Source organism: Humulus lupulus, chromosome 9 (assembly GCF_963169125.1).
Source record: "Humulus lupulus chromosome 9, drHumLupu1.1, whole genome shotgun sequence".
NCBI classification, from domain to species: domain Eukaryota; kingdom Viridiplantae; phylum Streptophyta; class Magnoliopsida; order Rosales; family Cannabaceae; genus Humulus; species Humulus lupulus.
The window spans coordinates 177,961,550-177,985,651 of record NC_084801.1 but is presented as its reverse complement, the minus strand read 5'-3'; the positions used below and the strand labels follow the sequence as shown (position 1 = coordinate 177,985,651).

Sequence of the window (24,102 nt, the reverse complement as noted above, 5' to 3'; positions counted from 1 at the left end):
CGGCAATTATCTATCTTCAACTGTCATATATTTCTTGATTTAAAAAGTCATATTCAACAAAGTTTGTTTCTTTAGGTTTGGTAACCAAATTTTTTGTTTATATATAATATATATGCATGTGTATGATATATTTTTTTTCTCTCATCAATTTTTTTTATATATCATACCACACATATACTTATATATCTTTCTACATGCTCTAATTATCTAGCATGAACACGTATGACCCCAATTTTTTAGTTTCTCCACATACATATATGATATATACTCCTTATAAATCTATTTTTTTATAACCATATCACACGAATACGTATATATGTATATATTTATATAAATTTATAATAAGAATGATAAATATAATATATATATATATATTAGTAATGACTTTTCAAATAACCAAAATAATATAGACTCAGCATTTTTTAATTACTTCAGTTTTGGTCGCAGGACTTTGAAATCAACTTTTGTTAAATATACATACATACATATAATTGGACTTGGAATCATCAAGTCATGACTCTTGACCTTTGGTTGTTGGACTTTGGAATCAACTTTTGTTAAATATACATACATACACATAATTGGACTTGGAATCATCAAGTCATGACTCTTGACCTTTGCTGTATAATATACGTATATACATATAAATTTGAATAGTTCTTCTCGATTGAACATAGTATATATTATATATAATTATTATGTTTAAGCCCACACATACATGATATGCATTTTTTAGTTTGAGGTCTTTTTTATAGCCCATATTAATATATATATATATATTTACTTTGACACAGGTGTCGATTCCAAAACTTTTTTTCTTAGCCAATTTGAGGAATTTTCTCAATAATTTTTTGGCATTTGCCTAACATAGCTACTAATTGCATTCTAATTTAGTATTGGATATTGGGAAATTTCGTTGCCTTGATTTTACTGTTTAATCAAAATTTACATTTTAAGAAATTTTGATAGCATAATAGTATATGAATTTTATGATTTATCATATCTTCCATGACTATATCTCACTTTTTTGGAGATCTTTTGTGGCTAATGAAGCCTAGATCAAAGTGGACCATGAAAAAATATGAAAAACCAAATTTAATTTTAGGAGAATTTGAGCAGCATAATTACATAGAGAAATCATATTTTCTTCTTTCCTCTTTGGCTATATCTCACTTTTGGAGACTTTTTGTGGCTTAAAAAGCCTAGGTCAAAGTGGACCAAAGATAAAAGAAGAGAATCACTGGATGAGAAATGATACTTAAAAAGATGAGAACCAAAATAAGGGCAAGCCCTAGTACTTACTTTTGTAGAATTCCTCGAACAATGAAAACTTAACCTTTTTTTTTTGTAATTTTTTTTGTGGTGTTTCTCTTCTTTTTTTTTTATCGTATTCTCTTTCAGAATTTTCTCTCAAAATTTTGACAGAGTTTTCTCCTTCTTCCTTTTTTTTTTTGTCTGATTTACTTCCCCTTTTATAAACTATATTTTACGTTATGTGAAGAGTGGTAAGAGTGGAATGTGGGAAGGTGGAGAGAAAAGTGGAGATATTTATCTCCACTAATTTGACTGATACCACTTTTTATAATAATACATTTAATAATATATATTATTATATATTTTCTTTATTATTATTTTTTTCGTTCAACATATTCCACTTAATACCTTTTGTTTTAGTGATTACACCATGTGTTTTAGGTAATACAATTATCTTTTAAACTTCAAATTTATCCAAAAACAGTTTCTACTTATTTATTAAAGGATATTTGTGGTGAAAGTATCCAATTTATTATGTTATAGCACTTAAGTACTCAAGTTATTTTTTTAGTGGCAAAAATATCTTCCGTCCATGTTTTGGTGCAGTTTAGTACAACCGTCAACTCTCACTGTTGAAGTTCGATTGTAACACGTATGCAAAAGTACCAAATTAAATAGATATTTGCAGTGAAAGTACCTAATTAAAAGGGTATTTGTGGCAAAAGTACCAAATTTAAGAGATATTTGCGGTAAAAGTACCAAAGTTATAAGTAAATTTCACGTCATAGTGGCAGACTTAACGGTGAAACAAATAGATGCACTAAACTGCACCAAAACATGAACGGAATGTACTTTTGTCGCCAAAAAAATAACTTTGGTGCTTAAGTGCTACAAACACAATAATTTAGTTATTTTCGCCGCAAGTATCTCATTTATTAATACCTAAACATTCTCTGATTATTTTAATTTTGATAATTCATTTCTAAAAGGGGAAAAGTTGAGAACTACTCATTTTTAGGAGTAGTTAACTAAAATTAGACATTAAATATATTTAGTTAAACTTTACCCATTATTATCATGAGATTTCCCAAATTACCCTTATTTTAGCATATGATTCTAAGTGTTATTGTAATGTGTATTATATGTGTCATATTATAGTTAAATTGGAAATGCATTCTAATTTGTAGTGTGTTTAAGGAGGAAAAAAAAGTATGTAATTGAAGAGGTATAATGGGTACATTAATTGAAAATTTGGGTACTAAAATAAGAGTTAAAAATAATGGGTAAAAATTAAAGTGGATTATTTAAAATAGGTAGAGGATCTAATTTCAACTTTCTAAAAGATATGGGAATGCTTTAGTATTAACAAAATTGTGATTAAGTATTTTAAAAGTGACATATTCCTATATTTTTTTTGAGAGAATATGTACAATTTATTTCAATTTAAAACAAAACAATGGGGCAAATTATATCCAATTATGTGAAGAAATCTTTATGTCAATATTAGGATAAAAGGTAAAAACCTCATTGTCAAGTAAACCTAAAATGATCAAATTTGCATGTAGCTGTTGTTTACCTTAAAAGCAAGCTAGGCATTTAAAATAGTTCTGAAAACCATTGCCGTTTTAGGGATTTGGCACAAATGGTCCCTAGATTATCAAGTTGTTGTGAATTGGTACATGTAAATATAATTTTATCAATTGAGTCCATAAACTTTCTATTTTCTTGCAATCAAGTCCAAACAGTTGTTAACAAAAGAAGGTTTTCCCATCATTTCCCCCTGATATTCAAAAAATTCAGAGGCTAACACGCTCTTTGCCTATCTTTTATATGAGAGTAAAAAATAACACTTAAACAAAAATAGAACTTCAACGCTAAATATACTAAAACCTCAACAAGGTGTTGTTCTATATTCTTTGACAGTAATAATTGTGTTAATATTAAATATATTTATATATATATATATGTTATTTTATAATATTAAAAATTCACGATAAAATTAATTATTAATTTAGGCTTGTAAAATAACTTTGTATATTTCCAACATTATATAAATATATACATTGTAGCTATACCATTATGTCATTTTTGTTTATCAATGTTTATACATTGAATTTGATATATTTTATCAATTATTATTTAATTTAAATTTAAATGTATATTTCTAACATTTTATAGATATAATTTTATTAAATTATAACCTCCTCATAGTAATAAAATATGTTGCTCCCTATGTTATTATTATAGAGATGTTTTATTGTATTAAGAATTTGCATTTGACCATTTGTGTTGGATACCCTATATTTTATTTAGAGTATTGCTATAAGGCTATAAGGCACCCAGGATGCCTAACATTCTAAGACGTGCTATATTACTAGGGTTTATACTTTTTTGGACCATATATTTTTTCTAATTATCTGTTTGGATTCTGTGTTTCAAAAAATTTATTTTTGGACCCTATATTTTGTAAAATGGTTTAAATAGACCCCTAAACTCAATTTTGATGAAGAAATAATTGAATATAATAACACAATTTTTAAGCAGAATGATTTTATTTTTGTTCTGAATTGTTAGATTGGTGAATTATTTGTGATTTCAGTAGAAAAAACTTTGACCAAAATCGAGTTTAGAGTTCTATTTGAACCATTTTACAAAATATAGGGTCCAAAAAATAATTTGTTAAAATACAGAGTCCAAACAGATAATTATACAAAATACAATGTCAAAAAAAATATAGACAATTTAGTATGGGTAACTCATATTTAATTTTAAATTTCATTAAAATATGACTCGCGCCAATAATAATAATTGGTGTCGTACACTCTAGGATGTTGTTTAGTATTTCTCATTTATTTATTTTTCTATAGAATAATAATGATATCATTTAAAGCTGCTAGTCAATGAATCAATGTGCATAAAATATTTTGATCAGCTTTATCTTTGAATAGAGTATCAGAAAAATTCAACCACATATCACAAGCCTACAAACATTAATAGATATTTTCGATTGCCAAGTTGACATTTCCTACTTGGCATCCAATGTGTATAATTGATAACGAATTCAATGCGTCACAGGACATAACATAGTAACAGTGACATTTAAAAGTCAAGCTGTATTGGCATATATATATCTACAAATGGTTTCTTTCACAAGAAAGTAAGACCATTCTCACTTTCTCTACCAATTCACCACAATGAAATTTTCTGGGATTTTCTTTCTCTTTCTTGTTGCACCAGCAATAACTCGGTCCCAACCAAGCTCAAGCTCATGGCCTGGGTGGCCAAGTTTGAGAAAAGGAAGTTCCTTGGAAATTGACAAATTAGAAACTGAATTCTTGGTTTCACCAAAGGGTACTTTCTCAGCTGGTTTTCACAAGGTGGGTATTAATGCCTTTTGTTTCTCAATATGGTTCACCAAATCTCTAGAAAAAACAGTTGTGTGGATGGCTAATAGAGATAAACCAGTTAATGGGAAACAATCCAGAATAACACTTCACAAGAATGGGAACCTGATCTTGAGTGATGCTTCTGGTTCAATAGTTTGGTCCACAGATACTTTTTCTGATTCATCAGCTGTTGAAGCTCAGCTTTTGGAGACTGGAAACTTGGTCTTGATTGATCAAGTGGAGAAGAAGAAGATCATCTGGGGTAGCTTTAATTTCCCTACTGACACACTCCTGCCACTGCAGCCTCTTGTGATCAACACAACTTTGGTGTCTAAGAGGAGTAAAGGTACATACTTGACTGGTGTTTATAACATGAAATTTGACGACAATAATGTGTTAAATCTAGTCTATAATGGTCCTAAACTTTCAAGTATCTACTGGCCTAGAGTACCTGGTGGTAATGTATTTGTAACTGGTAGAACACCTTACAATAGCTCTAGAATAGCCATTCTTGATGAGTATGGAAAGTTTTTATCAAGTGATCTATTGGCGTTTAAGGCATATGATTATGGGATTGGCCCAAAACGCAGATTAACATTGGACTATGATGGGATTTTGAGATTGTACAGCCTAGATGAATCAACTGGTCTTTGGGAAATCTCATGGTTACCTTTCAATCTAGATTCTTGCTTGGTTGATGGCCTTTGTGGTGAGTATGGTATATGCAGCTACAAGAATCCAAAACCAACTTGCTATTGTCCTAATGGCTTCATAAGAATCGATGTTTCGGATTGGTCTAAAGGCTGCAGGCCTCCATTAAAATTGTCTGATGATAAAGCTAAAGTTGACTTCATTGAGCTTCTTAACACAGATTACTATGGTTATGATTTGGAAACCTATAAACTTGGAGTCTCTTTCAAAGACTGCAGAAACTCATGCTTGACAGATGTTAAATGCAAAGGGTTTGGATATTCACTCGATGGGCAAGGACAATGTTTTCCAAAGAGTTTTCTTGTAAATGGTTTTCATACTCCAGATTCCCATAGTGTCATACATATGAAGGTTCCAAAAGAGATCATACCAAGCTCTCGAATGGAGTTGACAAGCGAAAAGGCAGATGGATTGAGCTGTTCATCTACTGAAGTAATTTTCAATAATGATGCTAGAGGTGAAAAGAGTAACAAAAATGGCTACTTAAAGTACCTAATGGCTTTTGTAGCTGCTTTTGCTGTCATTGAAGTAATCTGTTTTGCCTTGTGGTGGTGGTTCATCTATCGAAAACGCGTCAACGAGGAGTTGGTCAACATGGGATACATAGCATTAGCATTGGGTTTCAAGAGATTCACATACTCAGAATTGAAAAGGGCAACTAAAAACTTCAAAGAAGAGATTGGAAAAGGTGGTTTTGGATCGGTATACAAAGGGATTTTGGATGATGGAAGAGTGGTAGCAGTCAAGAGACTTGAAGGCATTTTACAGGGAGATGCAGAGTTTTGGGCAGAAGTAAGTGTCATAGGGAATATAAACCATAGAAATCTAGTGAAGCTTTGGGGATTCTGTGCACAAAAGGACCACAAACTACTTGTATACGACTATGTCGAAAATGGCTCATTAGACCAAGTCTTGTACTCATCAAAAAAGCTCGGATTTGATCAAAGATACAACATTGCAGTAGGAACAGCAAAAGGCTTGTCATATTTGCATGAGGAGTGCTTAGAATGGGTGCTCCATTGTGATGTCAAGCCTCAGAACATACTGCTAGATGATTCCTTAGAAGCCAAGGTATCAGATTTTGGGATGTCAAAGCTTTTCAAAGAGGCCTATGATGTTGGATTCTCTCGAGTTAGAGGCACTAGAGGTTACTTGGCACCAGAGTGGATGATGAACTTGAAAATAGATTCAAAGGCAGATGTGTACAGTTATGGGATTGTTGTTTTAGAGCTTATAAGTGGGAAATGTGTATCTAGTTTTCTCTCAAACTCAGCTACTCATAATAATCATAATGATCAGTTCAATCACTTGGTTCAGTGGGTGACTGAGAAGATGAACCAAGAAGGGCTTAAAGAAGTAATTGATCCAAGATTGAGTGATGATGAGTTTGATCAGAAGAAGGTTGAGATATTGGTCAAAGTTGCTCTTTTGTGTGTACAAGAAGATAGAAGCTTAAGACCTGCCATGAGTAAAGTAGTGGAGCTTTTACTACAAATTGATAGACACATTTAGTTTATTATATGTCATAAAGGTTGTGTTTGTTTGTTTTTCTAAATGTGTTTTGTTTGTCAGATTTAAAAAAATATATGTTGTGTGTTGTTTGATTTTTATTTTTGATCTAATATGATAATGATTCACTTTTATTGTTGAAATATATATATGGAAGACTTTTCAATAGTTACTACCCATAAATGGTTACTAAGAATTATGATGATGTGACAATATAATGACTTAGTATAGCAAGTCACCAACAGGCAAATATTTTTTTTTCTACATTAATTTCGAATTTTCATATATAATACTTAAATACGATTTTTTTTTTAATTTAATAAATATGTGACCGCCATGTAATCAGGTAGCCTTTCAAAAAATTTAAAAAAATCAAAATTTATTTTTAGAAATATTAATTAACAACTATAAATATGGACCGTTAATTTTAATCTAATGACTAATATTAAAGTAACCATAACCATTAAGAGTATCCCTGCTACCACAATTGTGAAAATTATATTTCTCATTGTCTCCAACTACATTGCTTCCAAAAAAAAAAAACATAATGAGTAAATTAATATGAAAAGTGGGAAGTAGATTTCCTTATCTATAAGATTATAACTTATAAGTATATAGATTATAAATATATTTTAATAAATAAAGTAAAATAATAGTGTCACATACATTAAAAATGATGATAAATAAAACAATAATAGCAGCACATAAAAAAGCCTATGCAATATAGCACTATCTGTCTACATCATTCACATGGCTCAATAGGATATGCTCATCCTTTGTAAAACCTTTGTAACATATATTTTATTTAATCAATAACATTATATTCTTATAAAATAATATAATATAAATTTGACTAAAATTTTGTTTAAGAAATATTTTTATCCTGATTTATAAAAATATATAATAACATTTTGGTACTAACTAAAGAGAGAGGTGTAAATTTGTAATGAAAGGATGGTAAAATAGTATAATCCTATAGATCTATATATATATATATTTACATAATAGTGAAAATCACATAATTTTATGCCTTTTTTTCAAATATTTACTAAAATATGGGAATTTTTAAAAATTCTTATTATATGGTTTTTTTTAAAAAAATCTTATGATTATGGGTTTTGTTTTCCCATATTTTTGTATAAATTTGAATTTATGTCATATTTTTATTCTTAATTAAATTTTCTAAAATTGGGATGCTAGTTTTGTAATTTTATTTTATCTTTATTTATTTTTTCACTATTTTTATTGCACATATTATCATTTGTATACTATTTTTTTATTTTATTTTTGGCCTTATTATGCTTTTTTTTTTTTTATAGAAAAAGGCCTTATTATGCTTACAATTCAGTTTTTTTAACTGTACATATTCTTTTTTCAATTTTTTAAAAATCATTTTTTTTCACTTTTCTTTCTTCCTCTTTTTTTTTTTTACTTTTTGTATTTATTGCTATTTTTTTCACTTTTGTATTGTACTTTTCTTTTACTAGATTTGGATTGGGTATCTTTTTTTTTATCTTTTTCTTTTCTCCTTTCAATTTTTTTACTCCATCTTTTCTTTTTTTATTGGGTAGGATAGGAGTATAAACAACTAAGTTAAAGATGTTGTTCGGTGCATCAATAAATTAGTTGGAGCTTCAATTAGTATAGATATAATTTTAGCTCTTGATAATACTGTGAAGATAAAGTTGTATGAGCTTTACAAGATTTATATTCAAGGGGCTTGCTTAGATTCCCAACCAATGGCATTGAATTTTTTTACAAGAGTAAAATGGTTAAATATAATCAACATTAATCTCATGAAGCATGAACGTACACCTTTAAAAAAAATTCACACATATTGATCAAAAGATTATATAGAAGACTCTTGATTGTAAATCGTTTTTTGCATTATGTAATGAACTCTATTGAATGTTGAGCTATATTTTGTGTTTATTAGCATGTGTACAATATTCTTCAAGTTGAGAGATCTATTAATTAATTCTTAGCAAACATCATGCATAAGTTTGTGGGATGTTATCTAGCTATGTGGCTACTATATATAAGGCTAAATTTAAGTTTGTGGTAATTATCTACTATAATATAAGTAATTGGTAGGTAACTAGTACCCCTAAGAAGCTAACAAGTTATCATGATGGTAACTAGTTACCTATAATATAGGTAACTGGTTACAACTAGCAAGTTGTCTTGATTGTAATTGGTTCCTTACAATATACGTAACTGATTACCCTTAAGATATATAGTAAAAGTTATCTTGATCATAATTTATTACTTATAATATAAGTAACATGTTACCCTTAAGATTGTAACAAATTACCTTGATGGAAACATTAAGACTGAAATATTTATTTGATTTTTTTTTTACATATAGTAGAAAAATTGTAAAACAAAGTACAATGATAAAAAAATAAATGATAATAAATAATAATATGATTATGTAATATTATTATATATATATATATAAATAAATGAAAGGAAAATAAAAGAAAAGAGAAAATAGAATAAGTGGAAAAAAAGAAGAAAAAATGGAATGAAAAATGTAGTACCCTAAAAATTAGCATGGATTCAACTACTCAGCTAGGGGTATAGTCAGCAGATAAGCATATGAAAAAAGCAGGCGAGTAGAACATTTAGCTAATGATGATATGAGAAGCTCGAGTTAGGACTCGACAGTACGACATGCAGATAATTTTCAGACCGCCTCATAGGACAACGATTTAGATCGAGATATGTAATGGCCAGATCGCCTTTAGGGTGCTTTAAACTTAATCCGAACTAAGGTTCGGATTCTCTTCGATCACCAGCTCGATGAAGATATTCAGCTTGTGGAAATCTGGTCATGATGCACATTGAAGGACCCCAAAAGACTTGGAGGGGCTCTTTATACGCTCATTAATACCCAGGCTGTATTGCACATTTATTGTCCAAGATAACAGGAGTAATTTCTATAGGCAATCGTATCCCTATGTAAATGGGAATTATCTTGATTAATTGCTTACCATATTTATGCACACGGTTACCCAAACCTGTCCAGGAAATTCCACTATAAATATCAGGGATAATGGACAAGGAAAGAGACTACTTTTTGTAATACAGAAACTCTGCAGAAATTGTGAGAGAGTAATAACATTGTCTCGTGGACTAGGTGGATTTTAACCACTGACCACGTAAATTTGTGTGTGCAAGAAATTGTTCATACAGTTCATTACGGTTTAGAAAAGAGCACTAATATCTTTCCTATTGGATTTCTTAATCTACTGTTGGTGAAAAATCACGTCAACAGTTTGGTGCTTTCGTTGAGAAGTCACTAGTTCTTAATCCTTTACAAGTTTCATTCAACGTTCATCATGGTGGTTACTTGATCAATGCACGACAACGAAATGGAACAGCCTGGTGGGCAAGAGGCGCATCATACGGCTGTTCCCACTGAAAATGGCTCAAATGTTCAGCAACGTCCTGAAAAGCAACATGTGGGCAAGACGATACTGGGAGTTCAGTGTCACGCCCACCAAATCCTAATCCAAGATATCTAACAGTCATCGAGAATTAAGGATCCATCTCGCTCGGGCTAATAGACAGATCGAGGAGGTCCTGGCTCAATTATCCCCTCTTACAACCGATGCTAACGTCGGAAAGAGGCAAAGTGGGTCTCATAGGTCCCATAGGAATAACCGACCCAATCTTAGTCATTCTGTCATAACTGCAACTCCGAGCTCTATACCTTCGAAGCGAAATCAGTGGAGTGCTCAACTTGCTAATCATCACAGGAACCATCATCCCCATGTTAGTCGTTTGGTCAAAACTGCGGTTCCCAGCTTTGTGCCCTCCGCATAGATTCCAAGGAATGTTCACAACAACCCAACAGGGCGAGCTAGGACAAATTCACGGACACAAAAAGCCCCAGTGAATTCCCCTGCGCCGCGATCAGAACCACAGGCGCAGAGAACTCAGGAGATCGGGGTAGAACTGAGACGGGCTAATTTAGTTCGACTTGATGGGACGAGGATAGCCTCGCTGATAAGACATCTACCATCACCGGTTAGACATCCTACACCACCGTGCCCACAGAGAAACGCTCCAATTCGTGGAAATAGTAGGAGAAATCCTTCCCTGTCAGTAGACACTTACGTCCCATGAGCACGTGCTAATAATCCAGGTCCTCGATCTTAGTCGTTGGTCGTAAGTTTTGCAAATGGAAGTTACTGGACGGGGAGCTAGTGTAGGTCTGAAAGCAACCTGAGGAATCATATGAGTTCCACGTAAAGTCCTCGTTCCAATCCACATCCTGACTTGTGTGACCATCTGAATTCACAAAGGAGGTATCCAGCTCGCAATGATGATATGAGTTATACTCAGCATGGGGGAGGTCTGTCAATCGTACACAAAAATGGGAATGTCCCACCTAACCAAGCTCGAACTTGGAGGGAAAACAACCCTTCAAACGCGTACAATAGGACGGGGGGTGGTGAACAACTTTGATGGAGGAACAAAGAAGAAGCTCTTATCTGGAAAAGGAATTGATGATTGTGATTCTGATGAGGAGCTTGAACCTTTCGCTCTAAACACTGTAGCAACTCCGCATCCTATTGGCTTCAGGATGTCGACCATGCCTGCATTTGATGGAAACACAGATCCATCCGACCACCTCGGGATGGTCAATACGTTGATGATGGACCACAATGTTGGGTTTGACCTAAGATATACTTTGTTCCCCACAACTCTGACCGGACCTGCCAGACAGTGGTTCAAAAAATACAAAAAACATTCGATCAACTCGTGGAAGAAGTTGTCTTCCGAGTTCAAGAGAGTGTTCCGAGATTTAAAGGAAACTCGTGCAGAGGCCGACTCATTAGCCAACATAAAACAACAACCTAGTGAGTCCTTGAAAGCATATCTGAGCAGGTTCACCAACATTGTAGCACGAGCTAGAGACGTTGATGATAGCTCCAAGCTCATGGAAATGAGAACAGGAATCTTGGTAGGAGGCGATTTATGGCAGGAGCTCCAGCAAAAAGGAGTTAAAAGTGTAGATGAGTTCTTGGCCCGGGCTCAGGAATGGATAGACTTGGAGGAGGTGTGATCTGTTGTCACAGGAACTAGCCATGTCCCTATTCAGCATGCTGATGTAATGATAGATGTTGCAGCTACAGCTCAACTTGTTACCCAGAGTAACCAAGCGGGAAACAATAAGAGGAAAGGGAATGGTGAGGGTGACCAGAGCAGCACAAAGAAAAACAAGCCTGGGGAGAAATTAAAGCCCATTTATGCCACCTACATTGACCTGATGGATACACGGAAACATATTTTCCTAGCGAACTCTAATTGCCTTTCGTGGAAGAAACCAAAGCCATTAAGACACCAGAGGGCGAAGAGAGATCCCTCTAAGTTTTGTCGAAATCACAATGACATTGGCCGTAACACTGATGATTGCCGACAATTGAAGGACGAGATCGAAACTCTCATTCAGGCTGGACCCTTAACCTAGTATGCCCGAAACCGAGTAGCTCCCAATCAATCAGCCGGGCAGAATTCTTGTCCAGCTCCAGAAACTCCGATAAGTCAGTCTAGGACTCAGATGGATCAGGAGAACCGAGTTGACCCTCCTCCATTAGTAGGAGGAGATATAACTATTATTGCCGGAGGACCTCATTTGGCCGGCACGAGTAATGGAGCCCAAGAGATTAATATACAGGAACTGAAAACTCACAAAGACATTGAATTTATCCTGGAGCAATGGTTATCGAAACAACAACGGTTGGAAAAACAACCAATCATTTTCACGGAAGAGGACGCTAGCCACATTCAGTTCCCACATAATGACCCGCTGGTGGTAACCGTTCAACTTGCTAATCGAAGGGTACGAAGGATATTGGTTGATAACGGGAGCTCAGTAAATGTGCTTTTCAGGTCCACCTTAGAAAAGATGGGATTATTTGTAACCGATCTTAAGGCGACCTCAATGACACTGTACAAATTCTTAGGTGAATGAACAATAGCCATAGGGACAATTGGACTAATGGTTACGCTTGGGGATGATACGCGAACTGTTACTAAAATACTGGAGTTCATTGTAATCGATTTTCTAGCTGCGTATAACGTGATTTTGGGACGACTTGCGTTGATGGTTTTTGAGGCCATCACCTCGATCCCACACTTGGCAATGAAGTTCCCCTCAACTTCAGGTATATGCACTGTAAGAGGAGACCAGCTCACTGCCAGAGAATGCTACAACATTGCCATGAAGGGAAAATCACAACCCAGGCAGCAGGCAATGGTCATAGTCGTGGGAGGAAAGGAGTCCCGGGTAATGGAAGTTACCCATGGGACAAAAGAACCTCAAGAAGAAGATAATGAGGTCGCTCAACAAGACGACATTGTTTCGCGATTAGGCGAGGATAGATCTGAGCTCCAAGCTATGGAGGCGCTTTAAGAAATCAGTATCGACCCAGAAACACCTTCAAGAGTTATAAAAGTTGGGGAAAATCTTGGAGTTGAAAGGAAGAGGAGCTAGTTGAATTCTTGAGAAAGAACCTGGACATATTCGCCTGGTCGCTCGAAGATATGGTGGGACTCAGTCCGAGTGTAATAATGCATACTTTGAACTTGGACAAGAATATGCCTACAAAGTCCCAAAAACGAAGGCTTTTAGGGAGAGTACGGTCAGAAGCTTTAGAAGAAGAATTAGCTCGCCTACTTAAATGCGGATTTATCAGGGAAACAAAATATCCGACCTAGGTTGCTAACCCCGTTCTAGTCCCGAAGCCAAACGAAAAGTGGAGAACTTGCATTGACATCTCTGATCTAAACAAAGCATGTCCTAAGGACTGTTTCCCATTACCTAGAAATGATCAATTGGTAGATGCCACAGCCGGTCACGAGCTCATGTCTTTCATGGATGAATATTTTGGATATAACCAGATCACAACGAACCCTGCAGATTAAGAGCATACCAACTTCATGACCGAGCATAACGTATACTGCTACAAAGTTATGCCATTCCCGTTGAAGAATGCCGAAGCAACATACCAACGATTAGTCAACAAAATGTTCATTAACCAGATCGGGAAAAAATGGAGGTTTATGTCGATGATATGCTCGTTAAATCAAAGACTGCTAGTAACCATGTGTCTAACTTGGAAGAATGTTTTGGCGTACTAAGGAGGTACGACATGAAGTTAAATACGTAGAAGTGCACTTTTGGAGTTTCGTCGGGAAAGTTTCTGGGGTTTATAGTCAACACAAGGGGGGCAGAGGAAAATCCAAAGAAAATTAGATCGTTATTAGAAATGCCTTCGCCTAGGTCGCATAAAGAGGTAGAGTTTAACTGGAAAAGTGGTGGCCCTAAACCGCTTCATTTCAAAGTCCAATAACAAGTGTCTCCTGTTTTACAACTTGCTCAAAGGAAACAAAAAGTTCAAGTGGAGCGAAGAATGCGAACAGGCATTTCATGACCTAAAATCTCACCTGGCTGAACCCCCCGTATTATCAAAACAAGCATCTGAAGAATGTTTGCTTCTGTATTTGGCTATGACGGAAAATGCAGTCAGAGTTGTGTTAGTTTGAGAGGAGAATCAGGCATAAAAACTAGTGTACTACGTAAGTAAAATACTTCTCGGAGCTGAGTCCCAATATCCATTAATATAAAAGCTCGCGTTCTGTCTTATTTTGGCTTCAAGAAAGCTCATATTTTACTTTCAGTCCTACATCATCCACGTCTTAACCGACCAACCTTTAAGGCAGGTCTTGCAAAAGCCTGAAATGTTGGAACGTTTACTAAAGTGGGCCATCGAACTCAGCCAATTTGAGATATTGTATATGCCACGCATAGTAATCAAGAGTCAAGCCCTCGCTGAGTTCGTGGCCGAGTGCACAGGTTTTTAGGACGAGTCGATGAGAGAATCGGTGCAGGAGTTGTGTAAAATCTTCGTTGATGGATCCTCTAATGAAAATGGATCAGGAGCTGAGATAATTTTAATCTCACCTGAAGGGCACCGATTCCATATAGCTCTCAAGTTTGGATTCACAACTTCCAACAATAAAGCCGAGTACGAAGCCCTATTAGTAGGAATAAGGGTGGCAAAAGAGCAAAAAGCAAAGGCGATCCAATGTTATAGTGGTTCCCAGGTCGTGGCCAATCAGATATTGGGGGAATATCAAGCTCGCAGTATCAAGATGGCGACTTACTTAGCCAAAGTTAAGGGTGAGTTGTTTGAATTCGAGTTCAGCTCCATTGAACAAGTACTCCGCAAACATAATTCCAATGTTGATGCTTTGGCTTGACTTGCTACCACCAAAGAGGCGGATACACTTAACGTAGTTTCAATGGAGTTCTTGGAAAAATCGAGCATAGTAGCAGAATTGGTTGAGGTCGGAATGATTGACATAAAACTGACCTGGATGACCCCCATAGTGGAGTACCTCACAACTAGTAAGTTACCTGACGATCGAAAGGGCGCGAGAAAGTTGCTATATCAAGCTCCGCGATGTGTTATGGTTGAAGGGACTCTATATCGACAAGGGCATTCGCTACCCCTGTTGCAGTGTGTTCTGCTTGAGGAAGCACAGACTATCTTTTAAGAAATACATGAAGGCTTCTTCAGAGACCATTGCTGTGGGGGAGGGGGGCGGTAAAACCTGGCTCTGAAGGTATTGAGATAGGGCTAGTTTTGGCCTGCGCTGACAAATGACTCGATCTCGTATGTGCAGAAATGTGACAATTGCCAACGCTTTGCCATAATTGCCCGAGCAATGCCCATTGAGTTAACCATGATATCATTGTTGGAAAAACAATCAGAGTACGCAGGGGAATAGGCGTGGTGGGCCTAGTGTATACAACAATAAAAATTTTAATCTCTCATATAAATAGTTTATATGATCAAGAAAACATCTAGACAGAAACATTAACATACAATATTATTAATCATGCAACATATATATAAATATACAATATATTTATATATATCATATAAACATATACATAAATATTCAAGAACATGACTATTTACCTCTTGAAGCTTATCAAATGTCCTTCAATCTTTTCGTATATATATCGATCTTCCTATCCAATGCTTTGAGTACTCAAACCACGACCTTCCAGAGTGTTCTCTACACAGATGTGTGTGGGCACATAGAGAACATGAGTTTGTAATTTAGGAATCACAAGTATTTCTCAGTACATGAGAACTTGAATTATGGTCTGAGAAATGTTAGAATAAAGAAGAAGAAGATAATCTTTTGTTTGACAAAAATTCTGAAACTTTTCTGAATTCTTACTGACTTGTGTATTGCTTCATGTATTGTATATTCTTCTTATTATTCTATATCATATATATATATAGATTATTCTCTTACCTTATTATTCATAATAATAATAGTAATATAATAATATCATAATGATGATAGGAGTTGATTTAGATAAATATCTAACTTACCAAATTTGAAAATATTTATTTTCAAATTATTAATTAATTAAATAAATAAAATAAAAACAATACTGATACAATATCAGTGTAGTGCTACACGCATGCACAGTCCCTAGACTGTGCATGCGTGAACTGCTACATTCCCATTTCAGGGATATTGTTTTTTTCTTTTATTTATTTATTTAACTAAAATAAATCTTCCACAAAATAAGGTATTTATCTTTTTAAGGAAAAGATAACAACCATATTTTAAAATTTAAATTTTAAATTCAAAATTCAAAATTCAAATTGACGATCATCATCTTTTAAAATTCAATAAATCAAAAACTATTTTTGACTTACCAATTTTATTTTCTCCCACTCAAATAAAATAATTAATTTCAAAAATTTATTTATTTATTTATATATATGAATATTTAAAATTATATATTTAAATTAATAAACATATTTTCGAAAATTTAATAATTAATTCCAAATTAATTATTTAACCTCAATTATCACATAATTGTATACTTGACCCGAAGAATAAAATTCTCAAATTTCTAAATTAAAGTTTTACCCTTGTATCAACTCTTACATTGATATGGTGTTGATAAATTCATCCTGGGGACCTATGGACCTATAATATCAAGCTCCACTAAATATTAGATTATTAATCAAAGCTCTTTGATTAAATAATTATATTTATTAATCTAATGATTACTCCACTATAAGTATGAGATTGAACTCTTGATAATTATAGACATATATTTACTGAGTACTTTATTAAAGAATAAAGTGTCCATTGATATAATCATTATATACAACGGTCATCCTCTATTAATGGTTCATAATTAAAAGATAATAAAATTACGGTTTTACCCTTTTTCTTGTTCCTAGAGGCCATTGACTTTACTAGTGAAGGTTATGTCACAACAAGTTTGCGACGTGAGCGCTCATAACCTTTTCAGTTCCAAAAGTCAACCCAACAAGGAACCATTATTCAATCTATAAGAAGGTATATATTTCATATATGTTGAACTATGTCCCCACCCATATAGATCATTGAGTCCCCAAAATAATTGTTCTTAGCATAATCATTCTGGTAAACCTTAACGCATGAATCAAATGATCAGATGACATATATGGGAGTTCATAGCAACCTCAGGATTAAGATCAGCGTGTATATGATTATCGTTTGATGTGTTTGATTAATACTATGACACATTGTTTAAACAAGTATTAACGAATCACATCTAGTCCAGTTCTATATATCATTATATATAAAGTACATTCATTAAAGTATCATACTACACTAGTGACCCGGATCTAGGTCATTTGTATTCATAATATTAGTGAACCGTACTAGCAGTAATTAATCTAAAGATTCCATAACTTTATTTTACTTCGAACTGTTTTAAGTTTATTATCTTAATCTCGATCATCTCATACCAATATAAGATTAAGACCACATAGATAAACTTTGGAATTTTATGATGTTTACTTAATACTATCAACATAATATCGGATATAGTCTATATATATAATAATTCAATTCAATTATTTATTTCATTTAAAACATTTGTCAATTACAATTGATGTAAGGGCACTATTCCCAACAATCTCCCACTTGCCCTAAAGATTTGTATTGGACATTTCAGATTTGTATGTTTCACCACAAAAGTCGAAATATAACAACTACGAGCAGTTAAATAGGCTATTTGATTTAGTTGAGTTCTTTGTCATTCTAGAAAGGGTTTCAGACTAGAATAAACAACTAGTATCTCATTGCGAAAGCAATTGAGATACAACTATTCTAGAAGAACTAGAAATCATGAGAAGGTAAAAGCACATCAAATAAAGTATCATTTAATTCAAGACAATTTTACATAATTGATGTAATGATCTTGAAGATAACTGCAAAAGACTTTGTTAGGCAAATTTGGTCAGGAGAATATGATTGACATATTGAAAGAGATGCCCCAATTTGCTTTAGGGAAAGTGAGAGATTGTTGGGAATAGTCTCCTTAAAGCAATTGTAGTTGACAAATGTTTTAAATGAAATTGTTATCCAAAAAGCAGGTATGGATGACGTGGCAAACATTTTTAACACGTGGTTAACACCTAGCAGAGGTTCTGTTCGGCCATCGACCAGGAAGATTCCCTTGCCGCAACATTTGGATTTTATATACGACCAGCTTGGTCATGTACTCCGTATATTTTGAGATAATCTTGTACAATTGTAATCATATCCAAGATTATCTCCCATGATTCCTGATGATCCAATTATTTAGGAAAGAATATCTGTAACTAATTCATGTAATCCTCCTTGAGTCTATAAATAGAGAAGAAATAGCTCAAGGGAGGGACTTTTGTTTAATTTGAGTTGATGCTTTACAAGAGAATTTGAGCTATTACCTTTCAATTATATTACTTATCCCTCTAAGGCTTGTGAAACTTGAAGAACCCTAGTTCTTTGATCACTCCTTTGAGAATCAAGATCAATAATAGCTTAAGTGGACGTAGGTCATTACCAATTCGTGGGGCCGAACCACTATAATTTGTTGTATTGTTTACTTTTCTTTCCATTAGATCTATTTCAATACTTCCTGTCACATCAAGCATTTGACTCCGTGTCAGTTGACCAAAATGAGGGTCAACATTCTGGTGCTTTCATTGAGAGCTTGAGACGAGGTTGTTGGAGTACTAATGGCAAAGACAACAAGGAAGACTGGGCAGGCTGCTGACGCTGCACCATCTCAACCTCCTCCTCCGAACATGGCTGAGAATGAGCCACACTTGGAGTTTGATGAGGAGGAACTGGACTCTGAAACGTTGAGAACTACTCTGGGAGTATTGCAGGATGAATTGGCCAATCTGAGGGCCAGTCAAGAAAATGCTGCGGAGACCATGGCGCGACAGCAGCAAGAAATAGGGCGTCAACGCCAAGAGTTGAGTGAAAGATAGGCGGAGATGGACCACCGTCAAAGGGAGGCCATGGCAGCCCTCGAAGCAGCCCTCCAATTGGCCAGGAGTCAGGCTGCGCCTGCCTCGCAGCCTGACCAACCCTCGAATGGGCCACCTCAAAGAGGTCCCAATCCTAGCCCTCCGCTCCAGCCAACAAGCCCTCAAAGGCCGGAGCAGCCACCAATGCCTCAGGATTATGTCCCACCTAGGGACCCTGAGACGCAACCTCCACCCTAGGCTGGTCGAGGCAATCCCCCTCATCCAAGGCAGAATAGGGTCGGGCAGCAGCCTCGCAGCCCTAGATGCCCGAGGGGTGAAGAACCGCACCCACCGAGCAGGGGGCAGCGTCCTTCTGGCAACAGAAGGAACTCGGAGACAGGCTCTGTGGTCAAGGGCCCCCCACGGCACGATAATGCACGGGGACCTACCGACCAGCGCAGGCCTTCCCCTAACGCTCGGGAAGTTCCAGCCCAAGGAGGCAACCGAGGAGATAGTCGGTCCCACTGTAGCCAATCGAGGTTCAGAGATGGTCACGACTACAATGAGGCCGACTCAGGCAGAGGGAACACTGGTCGGAGGAACGAGGAGGGAGGTGGAGGCAGAAGTCCCCCACCTAGAGAAAATCATCATGAAAGACATAATGCTGGGGGCAGCCCAGACAAAACAACATCTTTAGCCGGCTCGAAGCCAGCGAGCAGCGGCGAAGGGATGACAATCTAAGGGATATACTCAACGACCGCCGAGAATGGCACGACGAGTACATTCCCCTGGCACCAGAAGCCCCGGCGATTCCTGAGGCCGTTCAGGCCCAAATAGATGCCCTGAACCAAGCAGTGCAACAGCTGGTCGGGGGAAGGACGTCTTATATCGAGTACAATAGGAGAAGGGGCACTCCTTTCATACAAAGGATCGCAATGGCTGAAACCCCCAGTAAGTTTAAAATGCCCACACTTCCGAACTTTGACAGATATGGTGACCCGGTATCTCATGTTAACAAGTTTGAGATACAAATGGACATTCAGAAGGTGTCCGAAGACGCTCGATGCAAGATCTTCCTTGCAACACTTTCTGATGCGGCACAGGAGTGGTTCTTTAAGTTCCCTCCCGCAAGTATTGTTTCTTGGGAGATGTTCGTAAAGGAGTTTTACGGACAATTCTACGCGGGTCGTGTGCACCCAACTGAGGCAAACCAGCTGGTCGAGATATGCCAGCAAGAAGGAGAACCACTGAAAGACTACGTCCAGCGTTTCATGCGAGCAGCGGCTGGGGCCAAAACAGTGGGAGACGAAGGCAAAATGATGGCCTTAACTGCAGGAGTTAGGCACCGTACGCCTCTTTGGAGTAACCTCAGGAAGCATGGGGTTAAAACTACCCAAGAATTCTTGGATCGAATTGATCGATACATCAAGCTCAAGGATGCAATTGCCAGCGAGGGAAAGACCCCAAATAAAGATAAGTGGACTGAAGACCCCGCCAAAGCCGCCAATGGGTCAAAGCGCAACGGCAACAGCAAAGGCAATGGGAATGGCAACGGAAAGAATGGGGGGAAGAGGCCCCATAACGAACCCTCTACCTCCGAGAGTAAGCGCACTAAGGGCAATCGTTATGAGCCAAGGTTCACCAACTACACTGCCCTTGTCGAGTCTCGAGCAGAGGTGTATCAGGCCACGAGTTCCAGTGTGCCTTACAAAAGACCCGCTGCCATCCGAAAGGATATTTCAAAAAGAGATACGACCAAGTTTTGTCGTTTTCACAACGATTACGAACACGATACGAACGAGTGTAACCAGCTGAAGGATGAAATCGAGTTCCTTATTAGACAAGGACACTTGAGGAGATACGTGCGGGCCGCGGGAGCTTCCCAACGAGAGGCTCCAGGTGGCAACGAGCAGGCGCCTACACGCCAATGCTCGCCACCTTTACAGCCTGACCCTGTGGCCGACACCTTACTCACCATCTGCGGAGGCCCACACCTTGCGAGGAACAACGGAAAGGCAGGGGAACAATACGCTCGGACCCTACGTCACGACCAGGACATCGAGATGATGACTGTGGAGGATCGGACATCAAAGAAGGCTCGGATAGAGGACGGTGCAATAACCTTCTCTGATTGTGATGCCCAGCATGTCCGGTTCCCACATTCCGATCTGCTGGTCATGGATGATCAGATTGCCAACATGATGGTGAAAAGAGTACTGGTCGATACAGGAAGTTCAGTTAACATCCTGTATAAATCTTCACTGGAACGAATGAAGTTGTCCGTCAAGGACTTGGAGCCCTACAACCAAACAATTTACTGTTTCTCTGGTGAGGGACTCGCCCCAACAGGGTCAATCAGGCTTCCAGTAACAGCAGGTACTGCGCCCACCACTAGGACATTACTCACTACTTTCATAGTAGTTGATTGTCCTTCGTCCTACAATGCTGTAATTGGAAGGCCCATACTGGTCGATCTTCGGGTCGTCACCTCTATATGGCACTTAGCCATGAAATTCTCAACAGACGCAAGGGTAGGACGCGTATTGGGAAACCAGAGGGAAGCAAGGGAGTGCTACAATGCCTCAATCACTAAGGCCAAGAAGGGTACGTTGAGGAGTGCTCCCCCAGAAAAGTTGTAGATGGCCATTGATGTACAAGCCCAATCAGGTGATGAAGTCACCAAATAGGGTGTTGCCCAAAGTGAGGATAGAGATTTAGATCCTCGCTTTGGGGATTTTGAAAAAGATGTAGGACCTGTCGAGGACCTTGAGGAGGTCCAGCTTGACGAAGAGTTTCCGACCAGAGTTGTAAAGGTCGGCAAAAATTTAGAAGCAACAACAAAATATGCACTGGTGGAATTTTTGAAGAAGAACCAGGAAGTTTTTGCCTGGTCACATAAAGACATGGCTGGGATAGATCCTGCAATCATCAGCCATGTCCTGAACGTCGACAAAAGCTTTCCACCCGTGCAATAGAAAAGAAGGCTGCTCGATAAAGACAGATCAAAAGCCTTGAAGGAGGAAGTTGAAAAAATAAAGGAGAATGGGTTCATTAGGGTGGCGTTTTATCCATCATGGGTCTCTAATCCAGTACTGGTTCCCAATCCGAATGGCAAATGGCGGACCTGTGTGGATTTCACAGACCTTAATAAAGCCTGCCCTAAAGATTGCTTCCCACTCCCAAGGATCGACCAGCTGGTCGATGCAACTATAGGCCATGAGATCCCCTCCTTCATGGATGCATACGCAGGGTACAATCAGATTAGTATGCATCCCCCTGACGAGGATCACACTAGCTTTCGGACTGATACATGGCTATACTGTTACAAAGTAATGCCCTTCGGATTGAAAAACGCTGGTGCGACTTACCAGCGACTAGTTAACCACATGTTTAAGGAGTTGATCGGGGTAAACATGGAGGTGTACGTTTATGACATGCTGGTGAAGTCAAAAAAGGCAGAAGGACATGTGAAGGATTTACAAGAGTGTTTCAATGTTCTAAACAAATATCAAATGAAGCTAAATCCTCTTAAGTGTTCCTTCGGAGTAGGATCAGGGAAGTTCTTGGGGTTCATCGTTAATTCGAGAGGAATCGAGGCTAATCCCGAAAAGATCAAGGCCCTGGTCGATATGAAATCGCCAGTAAAAATCAGAGATGTGCAAAGTTTGACTGGAAGAATTGCCGCGCTCAGTAGATTTATTTCAAAATCAACAAATAAGTGCGTCCATTTCTTTAATCTACTTAGGGGAAATAAGAAGTTTGAATGGGCTGACGACTGCGAACAGGCCTTCCAAGCCTTAAAAGCCCACATGGCGCAGCCTCCCATTTTATCAAAGCCTGTAGATGGGGAAACTTTGTTCATATACCTGGCGATCACCGAATATGCTGCTAGTGCGGTGTTAGTGAGAGAAGAAGAAGGCATAAAAAAGGCGGTGTATTATGTGAGCAAGAGGTTAATCGAAGCATCCTCCCATTGAAAGATTAGCCTATTGCCTAATATTGGCCTCAAGGAAGTTACATCCTTACTTCTAAGCCCATCCAATCACGGTCTTGATTGACCAGCCCCTTCGGCAAGTTTTGCAAAAGCCAGAGACTGCTGGTCGTTTGTTGAAATGGGCAGTCGAACTCGGGCAGTTCGATATAACATACTCACCGCGAGCAGCAATAAAAGGACAAGTCTTGGCTAATTTCATTGCTGAATTCACTGAACTCCTGGACAGTGAGCAGGGTGAAAAGCCTAGTGCGCCTGAGCCTCAAGTTGAAGCTCCTTCGTGGAAGCTATTCACAGACGGATCATCCAACGAATCTCACGCATGAGCAGGAGTGATATTGATAACGCCAGAAGGGCATCGATTTCACTGTGCAATAAGGTTTGATTTCATCGCTTCGAACAACGAAGCTGAGTATGAAGCCCTACTCGTTGGGTTAAGGTTAGCCAAAGACATGAACATTAAAGTGCTAGATATTTACAGTGATTCACAGCTGGTAGTGAATCAGGTCTTAGGGAAGTATCAAGCACGAGGCTTGAAAATGGTGGCCTATCTGAACAAAACAAAAGATCTGTTGGCGCAATTTGAAAAGTATACCCTCCAGCAAATACCTCGAGATCAGATTTCAAACGCAGATGCCTTAGCCAAACTCGCGAGTGCAAAGGATGCTGACACTTTAAATATAGTGCCAGTTGAGCGGCTACACGCGCCAAGCATACAAGCGGACGAAACCAATATGGAGGTCCGGTTAGTAGATACATAGATGGCACCATACTTGGAGTATCTCACAAGCTGTATACTACTAGCAGATAGAAACAAGGCCAGGACCCTTCAGAGACAGGTTGTTAGGTATATCCTGGTCGATGGTGTTCTATACCGACGAGGATACTCAATGACACTGCTCAGATG

The 24,102-nt window shown here is 37.2% G+C and overlaps 1 protein-coding gene across 1 annotated transcript; it reads left to right on the top strand.

Annotated features, from left to right (window-relative positions):
• The first annotated feature begins 4,448 nt into the window (after positions 1 to 4,448).
• LOC133800360 (putative receptor protein kinase ZmPK1) lies at positions 4,449 to 6,863 on the top strand. Its single transcript, XM_062238319.1, has one exon. It carries the CDS (start codon positions 4,449 to 4,451, stop codon positions 6,861 to 6,863), a length of 2,415 nt encoding a protein of 804 aa, XP_062094303.1.
• Positions 6,864 to 24,102: the final 17,239 nt, after the last annotated feature.